Genomic DNA, 15,253 nt, shown 5'->3' with positions numbered 1-15,253 from the left:
CTCCCGGAAGAGAAAGCCAGGGAGTTATCCGACCTAGTCAGGAAACTCCTAAGACCAGGCCAGGTGTCAGTGCATCAGTGCACAAGGGTCCTGGGAAAGATGGTGGCTTCTTACGAAGCGATTCCATTCGGCAGATTCCACGCAAGAACTTTTCAGTTGGATCTGCTAGACAAATGGTCCGGATCGCATCTTCAAATGCATCAGCGGATAACCCTGTCTCCAAGGACAAGGGTGTCTCTCCTGTGGTGGTTACAGAGTGCTCATCTCCTAGAGGGCCGCAGATTCGGCATTCAGGATTGGGTCCTGGTGACCACGGATGCCAGCCTGAGAGGCTGGGGAGCAGTCACACAGGGAAAAAATTTCCAGGGCTTGTGGTCAAGCATGGAAACGTCACTTCACATAAATATCCTGGAACTAAGGGCCATTTACAATGCCCTAAGTCAGGCAAGGCCTCTGCTTCAGGGTCAGCCAGTATTGATCCAGTCGGACAACATCACGGCAGTCGCCCACGTAAACAGACAGGGCGGCACAAGAAGCAGGAGGGCAATGACGGAAGTGGCAAGGATTCTTCGCTGGGCGGAAAATCATGTGATAGCACTGTCAGCAGTGTTCATTCCGGGAGTGGACAACTGGGAAGCAGACTTCCTCAGCAGACACGATCTTCACCCGGGGGAGTGGGGACTTCACCCGGAAGTCTTCCACATGATTGTAAACCGTTGGGAAAAACCAAAGGTGGACATGATGGCGTCTCGCCTCAACAAAAAACTGGACAGATATTGTTCCAGGTCAAGGGACCCTCAGGCAATAGCTGTGGACGCTCTGGTAACACCGTGGGTGTACCGGTCAGTGTATGTGTTCCCTCCTCTTCCTCTCATACCAAAAGTACTGAGAATCATAAGAAGGAGAGGAGTAAAGACTATACTCGTGGCTCCGGATTGGCCAAGAAGGACTTGGTACCCGGAAATTCAAGAGATGCTCACGGAAGACCCGTGGCCTCTACCTCTAAGACAGGACCTGCTCCAGCAGGGACCATGTCTGTTCCAAGACTTACCGCGGCTGCGTTTGACGGCATGGCGGTTGAACGCCGGATCCTGAAGGAAAAAGGCATTCCGGATTAAGTCATCCCTACCCTGATCAATAAAAGCCCTTACCTAATTTTTCATACGGACAGGGCAGAATTGAGGACTCGTCCTCAATTTCTCCCTAAGGTGGTTTCAGCATTTCACTTAAACCAACCTATCGTGGTGCCTGCGGCTACTAGGGACTTGGAGGATTCCAAGTTGCTGGACGTAGTCAGGGCCCTGAAAATATATGTTTCCAGGACGGCTGGAGTCAGAAAATCTGACTCGCTGTTTATCCTGTATGCACCCAACAAGCTGGGTGCTCCTGCTTCTAAGCAGACGATTGCTCGTTGGATTTGTAGTACAATTCAGCTTGCACATTCTGTGGCAGGCCTGCCACAGCCAAAATCTATAAAAGCCCATTCCACACGGAAAGTGGGCTCATCTTGGGCGGCTGCCCGAGGGGTCTCGGCTTTACAACTTTGCCGAGCAGCTACTTGGTCAGGGGCAAACACGTTTGCTAAATTCTACAAATTTGATACCCTGGCTGAGGAGGACCTGGAGTTCTCTCATTCGGTGCTGCAGAGTCATCCGCACTCTCCCGCCCGTTTGGGAGCTTTGGTATAATCCCCATGGTCCTTTCGGAGTCCCCAGCATCCACTAGGACGTTAGAGAAAATAAGAATTTACTTACCGATAATTCTATTTCTCATAGTCCGTAGTGGATGCTGGGCGCCCATCCCAAGTGCGGATTGTCTGCATTACTTGTACATAGTTATTGTTACAAAAATCGGGTTATTGTTGTTGTGAGCCATCTTTTCAGAGGCTCCTTCTGTTATCATGCTGTTAACTGGGTTCAGATCACAAGTTGTACGGTGTGATTGGTGTGGCTGGTAATGAGTCTTACCCGGGATTCAAAATCCTTCCTTATTGTGTACGCTCGTCCGGGCACAGTATCCTAACTGAGGCTTGGAGGAGGGTCATAGGGGGAGGAGCCAGTGCACACCAGCTAGTCCTAAAGCTTTTACTTTGTGCCCAGTCTCCTGCGGAGCCGCTATTCCCCATGGTCCTTTCGGAGTCCCCAGCATCCACTACGGACTATGAGAAATAGAATTATCGGTAAGTAAATTCTTATTTTCTCACTATTCGCTGTAGTAGGGGCCCCGGGCATCACTTCTTGCTGGCACATCTGAATGTAAGAACACAGCAGCTGAGGCATGTAATTATAGCTGCCATGTCTAAACTTCCTGCTACATAGAGAGCTGAGCGGTGCCAATGTGATCGGCAGAGGTCCCAATCGTTGTATTAAATAGAATGAATGGCGGGGATCCCCGGGGAGAGACTCACTCCCACAAAAGGACTATTATTCCAAAAGGAGGCGATTATAGTCTAGTGCTAAATGGGAAAAGAACCATTTAAAATGTATACATTTCTGTTTACGAGAGTGACTCACAGTAGAGTGAATGACAGGGTAGAAGGTGTTTTATGTATTATTTTATTGTAAACTTGTAGCTTTTTATTTTTCTTTATAGTTCAACCACTATCACATATGTAGAAACAACTCCAAATTTGAAATCACAAAATGTGTCACTAATACACAGTCGAGTCACATTATTATGACCCCCAGTTAATAGCCAGAGTAACTGCTATGTGCACAGCAGGTAGATGAGCTGAACTGTCGTTTTAGATACACGTCTGGTAGCCCCCAGGTTCAGTTGACAGCTGCTCCGCTGTAGCGTGTCGGTCGGTCCTCACGCACCTTTGTAGCAGACGTGGCTGCACGTGGTGGTCCTCAGTTTCCACGTTGGTTATTTGCAATGGTGCCATTTGTCTAGTCAAGATACACCTTCACCACAGCAGCACGCGAACAGTTCACAATCTGAGCTCTTTCAGAAACGCTGCCACCCTTGGCCCGAAAGCCGATAATCATCCCTTTTTGCAACTCTGATAAATCAACCCTATTCCATGACAGCAACTAGTGATGTGTGTGCAGACGGCCTATCACACACCTTATATACCCACCAAGCCAGTGCACGGCACGAGATGTATTTCATGGGCTATGCACTGATTGATGTCAAATGTAGGAGGTGGTCATAATAAAGTGACCCGACAGTATATGTTGTACATATCATGAAAATTATATGTGATAGAGGTTTCTGGGGTAGATGTATTAGTTTGCTGGCTGCGACTGTTATTTGTGTGGATCTGCTTCACCTCCGGATCGTGGTGAATTGGGTCCAGATGCCGGCAGCATGTATGAAGGGGTTGGGTTCCCGGCGGTCAGAATACTGATGTCGGGATCCCGGCCGCCAGAATGCCGGCAGCGGGGCGAGCGCTAGAAAGCCCCTTGTGGGTTCGGTGGCTTGCCACAAGTTCTATTCCCACTCTATGGGTGTCATGGATACCCACGAGTGGGAATAGCCCTGGCGCAGATGTCGGCATTCTTGCGGTCCCGGCATCAGTATTCTGACCGTCGGGATCCCGACCGCCGGGATATTAACTACATCCCTGTATGAAGCACACAATTGCAGAAGAGGGAGAGTGTTAACTCCCCAGCCCGGTGATCTTCACTCTCCCTGTTTTATCAGGGGTGCAGCCACTGACCGGCACTTGCATGCATAGTGCTCATGCACCAGTCAAATTCCTCCCAGCGCCACCCACGGCATTAGTGGAAAAAGTAATAATTCTTGTCTGCGCGATAGCCAGGGACAGTGCTGTGCGAAATCGATATCTGCAGTTGTCGTAAACGGCCAGTGCCATTGACCGTTAACATATTCTGAGTAGCTCGAGACTTAATCCTAAAGATAGCAGTGCTGATAATGACAGGGGCACTTAGCGGCATTTTACACAGGTGTGGATCATTAGATCGACAGTGTCTAGGTTGATAATGTTTAGGTCGACCACTATATGTCGACAGTCACTAGGTCGATATGGTTTGAAGGTCGACATGTTCTAGGTCGACAGGGCAAAAGGTCGACATGAGTTTTTCGTGTGTTTTTTGTGTCATTTTCTCCGTACAGTGACCGGGAAGTCCAATTAGTGCACAGTGTCCCCTCGCATGGCTCGCGCTTCGGGCAAGGTGCCTCGCTCCACTACCGCTGCGCTTGGCACAGGTTACTATTCCCAATCATAGTCCACGTGGATCGTTAAGTATGAAAAAGTTCAAAAAAAAAATAAAAAAATTTGAAAAACTCATGTCGACCTTGAAAACATGTCGACCTAGTGACTGTTGATCTAGAGTAGTCGACTGAAACATTGTTGACCTAGGCACTGTCGATCTTCAGACCGGATCCCATTTTACACACATCTCCAAAATACATGGAGAAGCGGTATCATTGCACATTGGGGGTCATTCCGAGTTGTTCGCCCGCTAGCAGATTTTAGCAGCATTGCACACGCTAGGCCGCCACCCTCTGGGAGTGTATCTTAGCTTAGCAGAATTGCGAACGAAAGATTAGCAGAATTGCGAATAGAAATTTCTTAGCAGTTTCTGAGTAGCTCGAGACTTACTCAGCCATTGCGACCAGCTCAGCCCGTTTCGTTCCTGGTTTGACGTCACAAAAACACGCCCTGCATTCGGCCAGCCACTCCCCCGTTTCTCCAGACACTCCCGCGTTTTATCCTGGCACGCCTGCATTTTTCCGCATACTCCCAGAAAACGGCCAGTTTCCGCCCAGAAACACCCACTTCCTGTCACACTCCGATCACTTCAACGATGGAAATTCTTCGTTCGGACGTGAGTAAATCTACTAAGTTTTGAGCTAAAATACTTAGCGCATGCGTACTGCGTACCATGCGCATTTTTGCCTTAATCGCTCTGTTGCGAAAATCAGCAACGAGCGAACAACTCGGAATGACCCCCATTGTTCGCTGATACCACTTCTTCCCTATAACAACACTTAATGCATCTATCCCTCTGTTCATTAAAACAAGGAGTGCTCTTGGACAGTTGGAAGAGGTAGTGTTTAGTTATACACACCTGTATAATGCCTTTTCCTGTTTTATGAATGATGTATGAAAGCTGGCTACCCTGCAAGCTCTGGGCACAGACCTGCTGCTTGGTGCAGCAGAAGGTAGAGAGTGCTGGGAAGCTTTGTAGGTGATTTCAGATTATCATGGTCTCCCTGGCTGGAGGATCACAAACTTAAGCATCTGCAAAAATATACTGGCAATGTGTAGGGTTTTTTCCCAGTCTAGAGCATGGTTTATTATATACACAGAAGGAATGTTGCCTTTGTCCTTGGCAGCAAGCCGATTCTGATAAATCCCTCAATGTTGATATAATGTAACCAGAGCACCATAGCCTACTACTAGAAAAGACCTATTCTTCCCGTGCTGCTTGTGATTGCAGATGGCACAGCACTTTATGGACATGGGCATTGTATATAGAACACAACAAATCTCACAGTGCTCAGCCTGGAAGATGGGCAGTGGGAAAACACATTGCTTTTCTAAAAATAGCTATTGTTTTACTGTTGTATTTAACTATATTATCCTGCAACTAATTTGCTGGCACCTAAGAGAACGGTATATACATCTTTTTTACAGGGCAGACAGAATACACAATTTGTACAAAGCAATTCTTTATTGTAAAATGGCATTTGAATTGGCACAAGTCCCATTACATCCCCCAAAGAGGTGTTGTCTGTACATCTACGTACTTTCGCCTGGAATTTCCTGTTCTCTGTCTCTTGCCATGTTCTCATCAGAGTACTGTCCTGGCACTGCCCTTTGTCTAGTGAGATGTGGCCACTTGTACCCTCTAGTGAAAAGAAATATAAATGCAATTCTTTTCTGTATATATCTTTTTCATCCTGCCACTTTCCATATCCAGCCATCTCAGCCAGAAAGCGGCGCTGAGTTGGGATTTCAGCAGAATTGCCCACACCCTTTCTGTAAGGCATGGGAGGTGTATATTGTGTCAGATGTAATGTGTCCAGCTCTAAGCAGGGACGTTTGTACAAGGCGTATGTCAGGCATAACAAACATGATTATATATTACAGTCACAATGGACACAGGATAACTGGTTCTGTATATCACTGCATACAACTTTGTACATTACCTTTAACAGATGACGCTGTTCTCTGCAGTAGTCCTGCCACTGATAATGAGGAATTCATACAGGTGTCCACTCCTGCAGTAGTACAGTGTTAATCTAAACAAGAGCCTGATATTTGTGGCGTTATGGCAAAGTTTGGCAGTGGCTCTTATATACTACCAAAGAGTGAAAATAAACACTCACATGCGACTGACACGGAAAACAGGCACTATAGCACCTACACCCCCAGCTACTAAAGTGCTGTAATTATGTCTTTGAAACCTGCGCGTGCCTGGGGCATCATGCTCACTGGGTATCTTCTGGTTGAATTAGCCTTGGCTTATTCCCCATGTTAAAACAATGTGAATCCGTTCTCCCATTACAGCCTTAGGTTTGCATTTTCAGCAGGAATATTGATTGTCTTTGTTCTTTCAGGATGACATGACAGACTCCCTGCGGGACTTCACAAACCTCCCAGAAGCCGCTCCTCTGTTAACCATACTGGACATGTCTGCCAGAGCAAAGTATGTCATGGATGTGGAGGAGATAACGCCAGAGATTGTGGAGAGTTTTGTCAACGACTTCTTAGCAGAAAAACTGAAACCAGAGCCCATATAACAAGACATTGATAGTGTCTCCATGCCGTGCAAAAAGTTATTTAAAAAAACACAACTGCAATCTCCTCTTGCCACAAGGATTTTAAATAGTATCTCTTCTGAGAACGCCTTGTCGAGGTGCCTTTATGTGTCTTTGTTTTTAAAAGAATCTGATCCTTCAGAACTGTGTTGTGCCATATGCCTCTCAAGAAAGCTTCATCAAGTGTATTGCAAGCCCGGATTTCAGTGTCCCTTTAGTCATCGGCACTAGGCCCTAAACCTTCGGTATTAAGATTGTCTATACTGTAATTCTGGTTTTGCTGTTCTCCTGCAACGGACTGCCTCAGCAGTGCAAACGTGTTACCTCTAGTACATGTACTATTTTCATAGTCTGCAATATCAGGCACTCCTTCAACTTTCTACTTCTACAGTATGTCCCTGTTTTGTTTTCACATGCAGTTTTAAATACACTATCAGTCAGTGTTTTTTGCTTGATTGCTTTTGTATGTTCAAGGAACTTCATGTACCGTGAATAGAATTTCACATGTCAGTATTCATGTACTGTTTGTCACCTTCTGGAATAGCAGTACTGTGCACATGTTCATTTGTAGTATAAAGTTACCCTGTCCCAATTTTACTAACTCTTCACACCTTTCCCACTTCATTATGTGTAAAGCACAAACCTGACATTCTTTGGTAGTAACTTACATTTTTTGTATTTTCACTTTGACAACTATCCAAACATCCATACAGTCACACTTTTTTTTATATTCAAAAGGACAAAGGATGTGGAATATATTTGCAGGGTGCATTAAAGTCAGATCATCGTCATCAATTTCAATAACGTTTTGTCTTGTAATATTATTCAAAGATTCTGCACAAGTTTTCCTGTGGATCAAAATATATACTGCTTGGGAAGAAGTTATCACAGATTGGCATTGTGTGTATGTTTGTTGTACCTTGTCTTGAACGAGGAAGGCACGTGAATGTAAAATTAGGAACAAGGCGTTTCAGTACAACGGTGAGAAAGGTTTCTGATAAATCTGTTCTGCTCTGCTGTGGTGGTTTATTACTGTCAAAGCAGTATTCTCACTGACTTGTATTACTGTGATCACACAGAGTGTGTCCTGTCCTCTACTGGCTGCTAGGCCATACCACTGTAACAGAGTTATCAGAAGCATTTGCCAGTCAAAATATTCACCAACAGATGTTTATTAATTAAGCCAGTTTCAATAAAGTGATCATGTGTAAATATTGCGATGTATCTTTGCAGTTCTATTACATGGGTTATATAGAGCAGTGTTCCTGGTATGCTCTGTTGTACTTGCATAATGACCTGTTTTTGAATACTGTGACAGTATGTGCATTCATTGTAAACAGTTAGAAGACACGCAATACTGTATCATGTTTTTTTTTTTTCAATTTGATCCTAAAAATTAAGTGAGTGAATAGTAAAGAGCGCATTGGGGCCAATTCAGTTGTTTTGGCCATCTAATAATCCCGTCTAAACAGGACTTTTTAGATGCCCAAACAATTGTCACTTTTTAATTGTGTTTGGGCACAAGTGTACATTGCGCATGTTTTTTTTTTTTTTAAATAGAGTAATTTTTATTCGCCACAAAATTAGAGATACAGACATTTCAGAATACATTACTGGTCATAGTGTATAATCACAGTATTCAGTCATTCATAATATCTTTATGGTATTATACATGCATGAATGAAATTCCCCATATTACCATTTCCGTGCGGTCTTCCCGCGGTATACATATTGTTTGTAGTCTGTAGCCAAGTCATGGTTCACATACTTAACATTTTTCAAGTTTTCTCCCCCCACCTTATGTGTAATTACCCCGTCTAGTGAGCCGTATATAGCCCACAACCCCACTACCCCCGAACTAACCCTCTAAACAAACTCAAGCCTAGTCAAGCTGATGTGTGCATGGTGTGATGCGACAGCTAAGTATTTAAGCAACTGCGTTAGGAGAGGTAAAGGGTTCGGCCCAACGCCCCGGGGCCCAAACAGCGCCTCTGCAGCAATGGCCAGTGCCCGTTACATTTGAAGGGCAAGGGAGGAGTATGTGGAAGTGATCCAAGGAGACCAAATCTTCTCGTATCTGGTAAGGGCATTATATTTCATATATACATATCGTTCTTTTAATAGGGTATCATTGATCAAACTTTTAAGAGCAGGTATTGTGGGAGGGCTGGGGGCCATCCATGTCCGCGCGATACACACTTTTGCAAGTGCGCATACGCTGCGGGCATACATGTTTTCCCATCTAGACCCAGAATCCGAGTCACCCACCCCCAGAATGCAAAATCTCGGAGTCAGCATTCCCCTCTGTGTTCCCGTGTGTTCCAGAATCGACCTGACCCCAGCCCAGAACACCTGTAGCAACGGGCATTCCCATATGAGGTGCCAGAATGTGCCTCCGGCAGCCCCGCACTTGGGACAAACATCAACATTATCAGACCTGAATCTGGCCAGCCTGCTCGGTGTCATGTATGATCTATGCAGAATGAAAAGCTGTATCTGCTGAAACCGTAGCGATTTGGTGACCTGGCTCGGATTGCCCAGAGCGCCCTCCCAGTCTTCCCCGTCTATGGGACCCAAGTCACACTCCCAGTTCGCCCGAAGATTCGAGAGCGGGTCTGCATGTATTGTTTGAAGGAGGTATGAGTAGGTGAAGGAAATTACCTTGACTCGACCCAGTGTTTGTAGAAATGTTTTGATGGGAAATGGGAGGAGCGCCGGGGGGGAGTCTCCAAATTGCGCCTGCAAGGCGTGCCTGAGCTGTAAAAATCTGTAGAAGTAAGAGTTCGGGAGTCCAAACTCCTCCTTTAATTGGTGAAATGATTTCAATGAACCGTCACTATATAATTGGGACAGTGAGTCTATCGAATACGGAGCCCATACCTCCCCGCCCTCTAGGGACCTCAGTTCATTAAGCATTGTGGAGTGCCATAGGGGAGTATCAGGGTCCATGCCTTCATACCCGAGTAGGCCCTTCAATGCTAGCCATATTCTCATCGCCTGAAAGACAATAGGAGGTAAAAATCTGGAAGGGTTTTCCCCCACCAGGACCTGTGCCGGGGAAAGGTCTGGGTAATAGCATTGAAGGAACGCCCGGCCCAGCCCAGCCCCACCCCCCCCCCGAAGCCACATATTGATATGTGATAGCTGAGCAGCATAATAATATAGTTGGAAGTGGGGCAAGGCCAGACCGCCGTCCCCTTTCTGCCTGGTGAGGGTGGTTAATTTAATTCTAGCTCTTTTATTGGCCCATACAAAGGAGGACAGGACGCTATTTAATTTCCTGAAGAAGGCTGGAAAAATGAACACAGGGGACTGTAGTAGAACATACAATAGTTTAGGCAGGACTACCATTTTAATAAGGCCGACCCTGCCCGTCATTGTCAGTGGTAGCTTACCCCAGGCTCTAGATTTGCGCACTACTGTTTGTACTAGGGGGTCGAGGTTTAAGGGCACAAAGTCTGATGGGTCGTTTGTAATTAGAATTCCGAGGTACTTAAACTGAACTGTCCAGCACAGTGGCAGGGATATTTTCGGAATCTGAGGGAGGGGGCCTATAATGGGCATAATAAATGATTTAGTCCAATTTATGCGGAGACCCGAATACCCACCGAATGTCTCGATGACCCGCAGCACAGTGGGCATCTCTACTGCGTAGTCTTGAAGGAATAACAACAAGTCATCCGCATAAAGGGCTATCTTGTCAGTACAGGGGCCGGTACCTATTCCCCCAATGTCCGGGTGCGATCTGATCAGGCAAGCGAGAGGCTCTATGGCTATGGCAAACAGGGCAGGAGAGAGGGGGCATCCTTGTCTGGTGCCCCGTGTCAAAGGGAAGGAGGAGGAAATGTAGCCGTTCACCAAGACCCTGGCGCGTGGATTCTGGTATAGTAGTTTGATCCATTGAATAAAGTTTGGGCCGAAGCCCATGTTCCTCATGACTCCCCACAGGTAAGGCCATTCAACGCTGTCGAATGCCTTGGCTGCATCCAATGAGACTACAGCCGCGTCCGAGGGGAAGTCGCGGGGGGCCTGCAAAATGGTGTATAGCCTGCGCAAGTTAATGGATGTGGATTTCCCAGGCATGAAGCCGGTTTGATCCGGATGAATTATAGATTCAATTACTAGGTTGAGTCGGACCGCAAGAATTTTCGCCAGGATCTTGGCGTCAGTGGGGATAAGGGAGATTGGCCTGTAGGAGTCCAACAACTTGGGGTCCTTTCCAGGCTTTGGAAGCATTATAAGGATCGCCTCGGACATCGAGGGAGGAAGGCTGTTAGTGGCAGTCATTTTAACGTACGTGTCAAGCAGCTGGGGACCAAAGAACTCTATGTACTGTTTATATAGTTCCGTGGGAATACCGTCACTGCCCGGGGATTTACCTCTAGGAGACACCTCCACCGCCGACACCACCTCTTCCAGGGTCAGAGGTGCGTCTAATGCGTCTCTGGCCTCATGGGAGAGTTTAGAAAGGGGAATGTTTGTCAGGTACAGGTCAAGTTCCTCCGTGGAGCATGTCAGTCTACTGTCGTATACTTCTCTGAAGTATTCGAGGAACATCTGAGCGATGTCGGGGGTGGCATCTACCGTGGAGCCGCCTGGGTCTAGCATTTGCGCTATCGTGGTCCCAGGTCGATCGTAGTGCACTAAGTGGGCCATCAGGCTACCTGGTCTGTCCGCCTGCATATATATGTTAGTAGCCCTAAACAAAAGGGAACGTGCGTTTATATCTGAAAGGTGGGCCAGCCAGGCCTCCTGAGCCGCAAGCCAGCGGGCCTTCAGCTCAGGAGTACCCTCTGTCAGGTAACGCATCTCCAGATCTCTACACTCAGTCTCAAGCTGTCTTTCCGTCGCCCTTCTAGCCACCTTGCAGGCTGCAATTTTGCCGATCATTGTACCTCGCAAATACGCCTTGAACGCGTCCCAGACAACCGGGGCCGGGGCCGATCCCACATTGTCTGCAAAAAATCCCTCCCATGTGGACACCAACTCCGGGCATTCGCCCAGCTGGGCCAGCCAGGAAGGGTGTAGCCGCCAATATGACTGTCCCCTCTGACATTCCCCATCTATTGAGAGCACCAGGGGCGAGTGATCTGACACCCCCCGTGCCTCGTAACGGACATCCGTCACGCCAGGCAAAAGCCCAGGCGAGACCAGGGCCAGGTCGATTCTAGAAAAAGAGCCATGTGTACCCGAATAACAGGAGTATTGCCTAAGACTAGGATTCCGAATTCTCCAGACGTCTACCCATTGCATACCGTCTAGAAAGTCTGCGAATTTAGATCCCGATGAGGCTGAACCACCCCCCGTCCCTTGATCCCGGGGAGCCCTCCATCTGTCTAAGGAGGCATCCAACACAGCGTTGAAGTCCCCCAAGCAGATGACAGGGGTGTGTGGGGAGGAGGCAACAAACAAGGCGGCCTTTTGCAGGACATCATATGAAAACGGGGGGGGAACATACACAGACAACAGGAAAAAATTACGTGAGAACAATTTACATTCTATGAACACGTATCTACCATGTGGATCTGTATTTACCCTAATCATCTCAAACTGCACAGTCCTCTTAATCATTACCGACACCCCTCGGGAATAGGAGGAGTGCGAGGAATGATATGCCCAGCCCACCCAAGGCCTACGGAGCGACAACAGCCTATTTCCCTCCAAATGGGTTTCGCTTAAACAGATAATATCCGGGCAATATTTCTTGATCATCTTAAACACTAAGGATCGCTTTACTTTGTTGTTAATGCCCCGGACATTCCACGACAAGATTTTTAAGGGAGGCATGTCAGCCAAGTCATCAGCTGGGGCGCAACACTCCTATCTACCACCCAACCCCCCGGCTCCTTACTCGCGCAGTCGCGCCGTCCACCGGCCCCGGACCTCAAGCCAAACCCCTGGAAACAGTGCAACCCCACCACACCCTCCGAATAGCTAATATGTAGGCTTCTTAAATTCAAAACATAAAACAGAAAAACTACTGGGGGACCAACAGCAGCCCCCCTGCATCCCCCCTCCCCGTATACCTCCCCGAACTGTGGCATACCTAAATCCCTAACCGAACTCTAGCCCTGGAGAACCCAAAGCCTACGGCAACACTGTACTAGGCGTACAGATCAAACAACCCAAAATATTTAAACCCTTATACGTTATACGTTTATAACACTTCTCAGCAAAGTCCAGAACCACTAAACGAGAGGAAGCTCCCTGGACTTATACTTGCGAGTTGTAGGCCCATAAAGGAAGGCGACCCGATGTCAGTCTGGAGCCAGCTGGCGTGCCCCCGGAGCATATCTGTCCAACCAGGAAGCCGCTTCCCTGGGCGAGCTGAAGAATTTGGTCTCCCCATCCGCCACCACTCGCAACCTGGAGGGAAACAGCATTGAATAGGATATATTCAGGTCACGAAGGCGTCGCTTTATGGGGAGAAACTGTGCTCTGTCTTTTTGGACGTCCGCTGCAAAGTCCGGAAATGCCGACACCCGGATTCCATTCCGTATCAGGGGACCCTTCACACGTCCCAGGCGCAGGACGGAGTCCCGGTCCTTGTAGTGCAGGAATTTTGCTATAAAAGTTCGTGGTGGGGCACCTGGTGGTAAAGGCCGGAAGGGCACGCGGTGGGCCCGCTCCACTGCAAACTGAGATGTAAAGGATTCAGCACCATATGCCTCTTTTAACCAGGATTCCAGGAAATCCTCGGGGTGTGCCCCTTCTTCTTTTTCGGGGAGGCCTACGAACCTCACGTTGTTTCTGCGGAGTCTGCCCTCCATGTCCAGGAGTTTGGCTTGTATCGTTGTGACCTGCTGTGTAACCGCAGACACCGATTGTTGCAGAGGGCCGCTGAGGTCTTCCAGGTTGGAGACCCTTGTCTCAGTTTCGCCCACCCTCTCCCGTACTCGCTGGACGTCCTGTCGCAGCAGTGATAAATCGCACTGCACCTTCTCCATCTTGTCCGATAGGCGTTGCTCGCTGGCCGCTATGGCCTCCAGGACCTGCTGGATGGAGGGTGCAGACGGCTGCGTATTCGCCCCCGAGTCGGCCCCAGCCGATGGATCCATTCTGGCAGGGGGGGAAGGCTTAGGAGATGACTGCGTCGACTGAGATGTAGGCTGTCGGGCAAACTTCTCCAGTTTAGCCGCGGCCGCACTCTGGCCGCCCCTCACCATCTTGTGGGGGTCCAGCTGTAATGAGAGTCCCGTTATTCAGTGTCAAAAGTATAACAGTGGAAGGTAAATGCAGCAACAGCAGCACGCCAGTCACTGGGAAAGCCAGACGTTGTAATGAAGGGAGAGGGGAGAAGGGGGACCTGGGGGGTCCAATGGTATAAATAAATATGTCCAGTGTGTGGTATTCCAGCAGTATAAGCAGTAGGAGGCAGGGCAGCTGGGACAGTATCAATCCCTCAGCCCAGTGCAGTCTTCACCCACACTGCACCTTGCTGTGTTCAGTGCCTCAGGGAGCTGCAGGTAAAATGGCCGCCCAGCACAAGGATTTCCCCCTCATTCCCTCTCTGCACCAGCCTTCAGGGTATCAGGATGGCTTCTGTATATGGCCCTGAGGGTGCAGGAGTGGGGTGCCGCTCCTTTCCTGTGCCGCTGGACGCCGCGTCCGCCTCGGGCGCTCGATCGTGTGCGCGCGCGCACGCGCCCGGCGGAGCTTCAAAATCGAGGCCGGGGACTGAGCTGCGGCCTAGGCCCGGAGTCCGGGCGGCCGCCGACGCGAGCCGGGAGCGCTCGCACACACACTCCACCGCCTCCCCAGCACCGCCGGGCAGGAGATTAGTCCAGAGGAGAGCAGGATCGGGGCCCCAGGATTGTTGCAGGATTAATTATCCAGGGAGCTCCTCGATCCTGCTGCCTAGTCCTCTGCTGCCGTGGCCACGCCCCATACATTGCGCATGTTTAACCCAAACAGACCGGGTTTAGACGTCTAAAAGGACTAAACCCGTCCAATCTCCCGTTTTGATGGACAGAGTGCTGAGTTTCCACTGATTTTGTATCACACATCAGGAGGCTGCAAGAAAAAATGTCAGCACCACAGCTACTGGGCGTCTAAATGGAGCAACAATTGAATTGCTCAATTTTACGCCCCTTAGTGGTAGCACTGGGGAAAAACAATTGAATCGGCCTCATTAGTATATGCATACTTTTGACTTTATTCAGCACAATATATACAATTATTTAGCCAGTTACAATAGGCAGCCACCAAAAATTTACAGCAGCATTGCTCTAAAGTAAGTTTTTTTGCATAGCTTTAAAGATGAAGTAAACCCAGTTCAGATAAACAATATCAACAGAATAACACACTTACACATAGTGTTCCTTCTAGGCTGTTTCAGCAGGGTGCTGCACCCTGCCCATTTTTGAAATGTGAAAAAGCACCCTGCCCTTTTTCAGTGCACCCTGCAGGATCATAAATTGCCCCCTTGTATACAGAATGCAACAGAGTGCATGTTACAATGTAGTTGTCTACTCCTTGCCTACCTCTGAAATTGGAAACAATCTCTATCCTTAATTAA

At 48.2% G+C, this 15,253-nt stretch overlaps 1 protein-coding gene across 1 annotated transcript in view; it reads left to right on the top strand.

Annotated features, from left to right (window-relative positions):
* Positions 1 to 7,950, top strand: part of NXN (nucleoredoxin) — a 272,207-nt gene extending 264,257 nt beyond the window's left edge. Inside the window, exon 8 of the mRNA XM_063953861.1 lies at positions 6,535 to 7,950. Coding sequence (XP_063809931.1) covers positions 6,535 to 6,717 — 183 coding nt within the window. The 3' untranslated portion in view covers positions 6,718 to 7,950. The remainder of the gene's footprint in view (positions 1 to 6,534) is intronic.
* The last annotated feature ends 7,303 nt before the right edge of the window (positions 7,951 to 15,253 follow it).

Source organism: Pseudophryne corroboree, chromosome 2, assembly GCF_028390025.1.
Source record: "Pseudophryne corroboree isolate aPseCor3 chromosome 2, aPseCor3.hap2, whole genome shotgun sequence".
Lineage (NCBI taxonomy): Eukaryota > Metazoa > Chordata > Amphibia > Anura > Myobatrachidae > Pseudophryne > Pseudophryne corroboree.
Note: the sequence above shows the minus strand (reverse complement) of the source record. Positions and strands in the feature narration are given on the sequence as shown.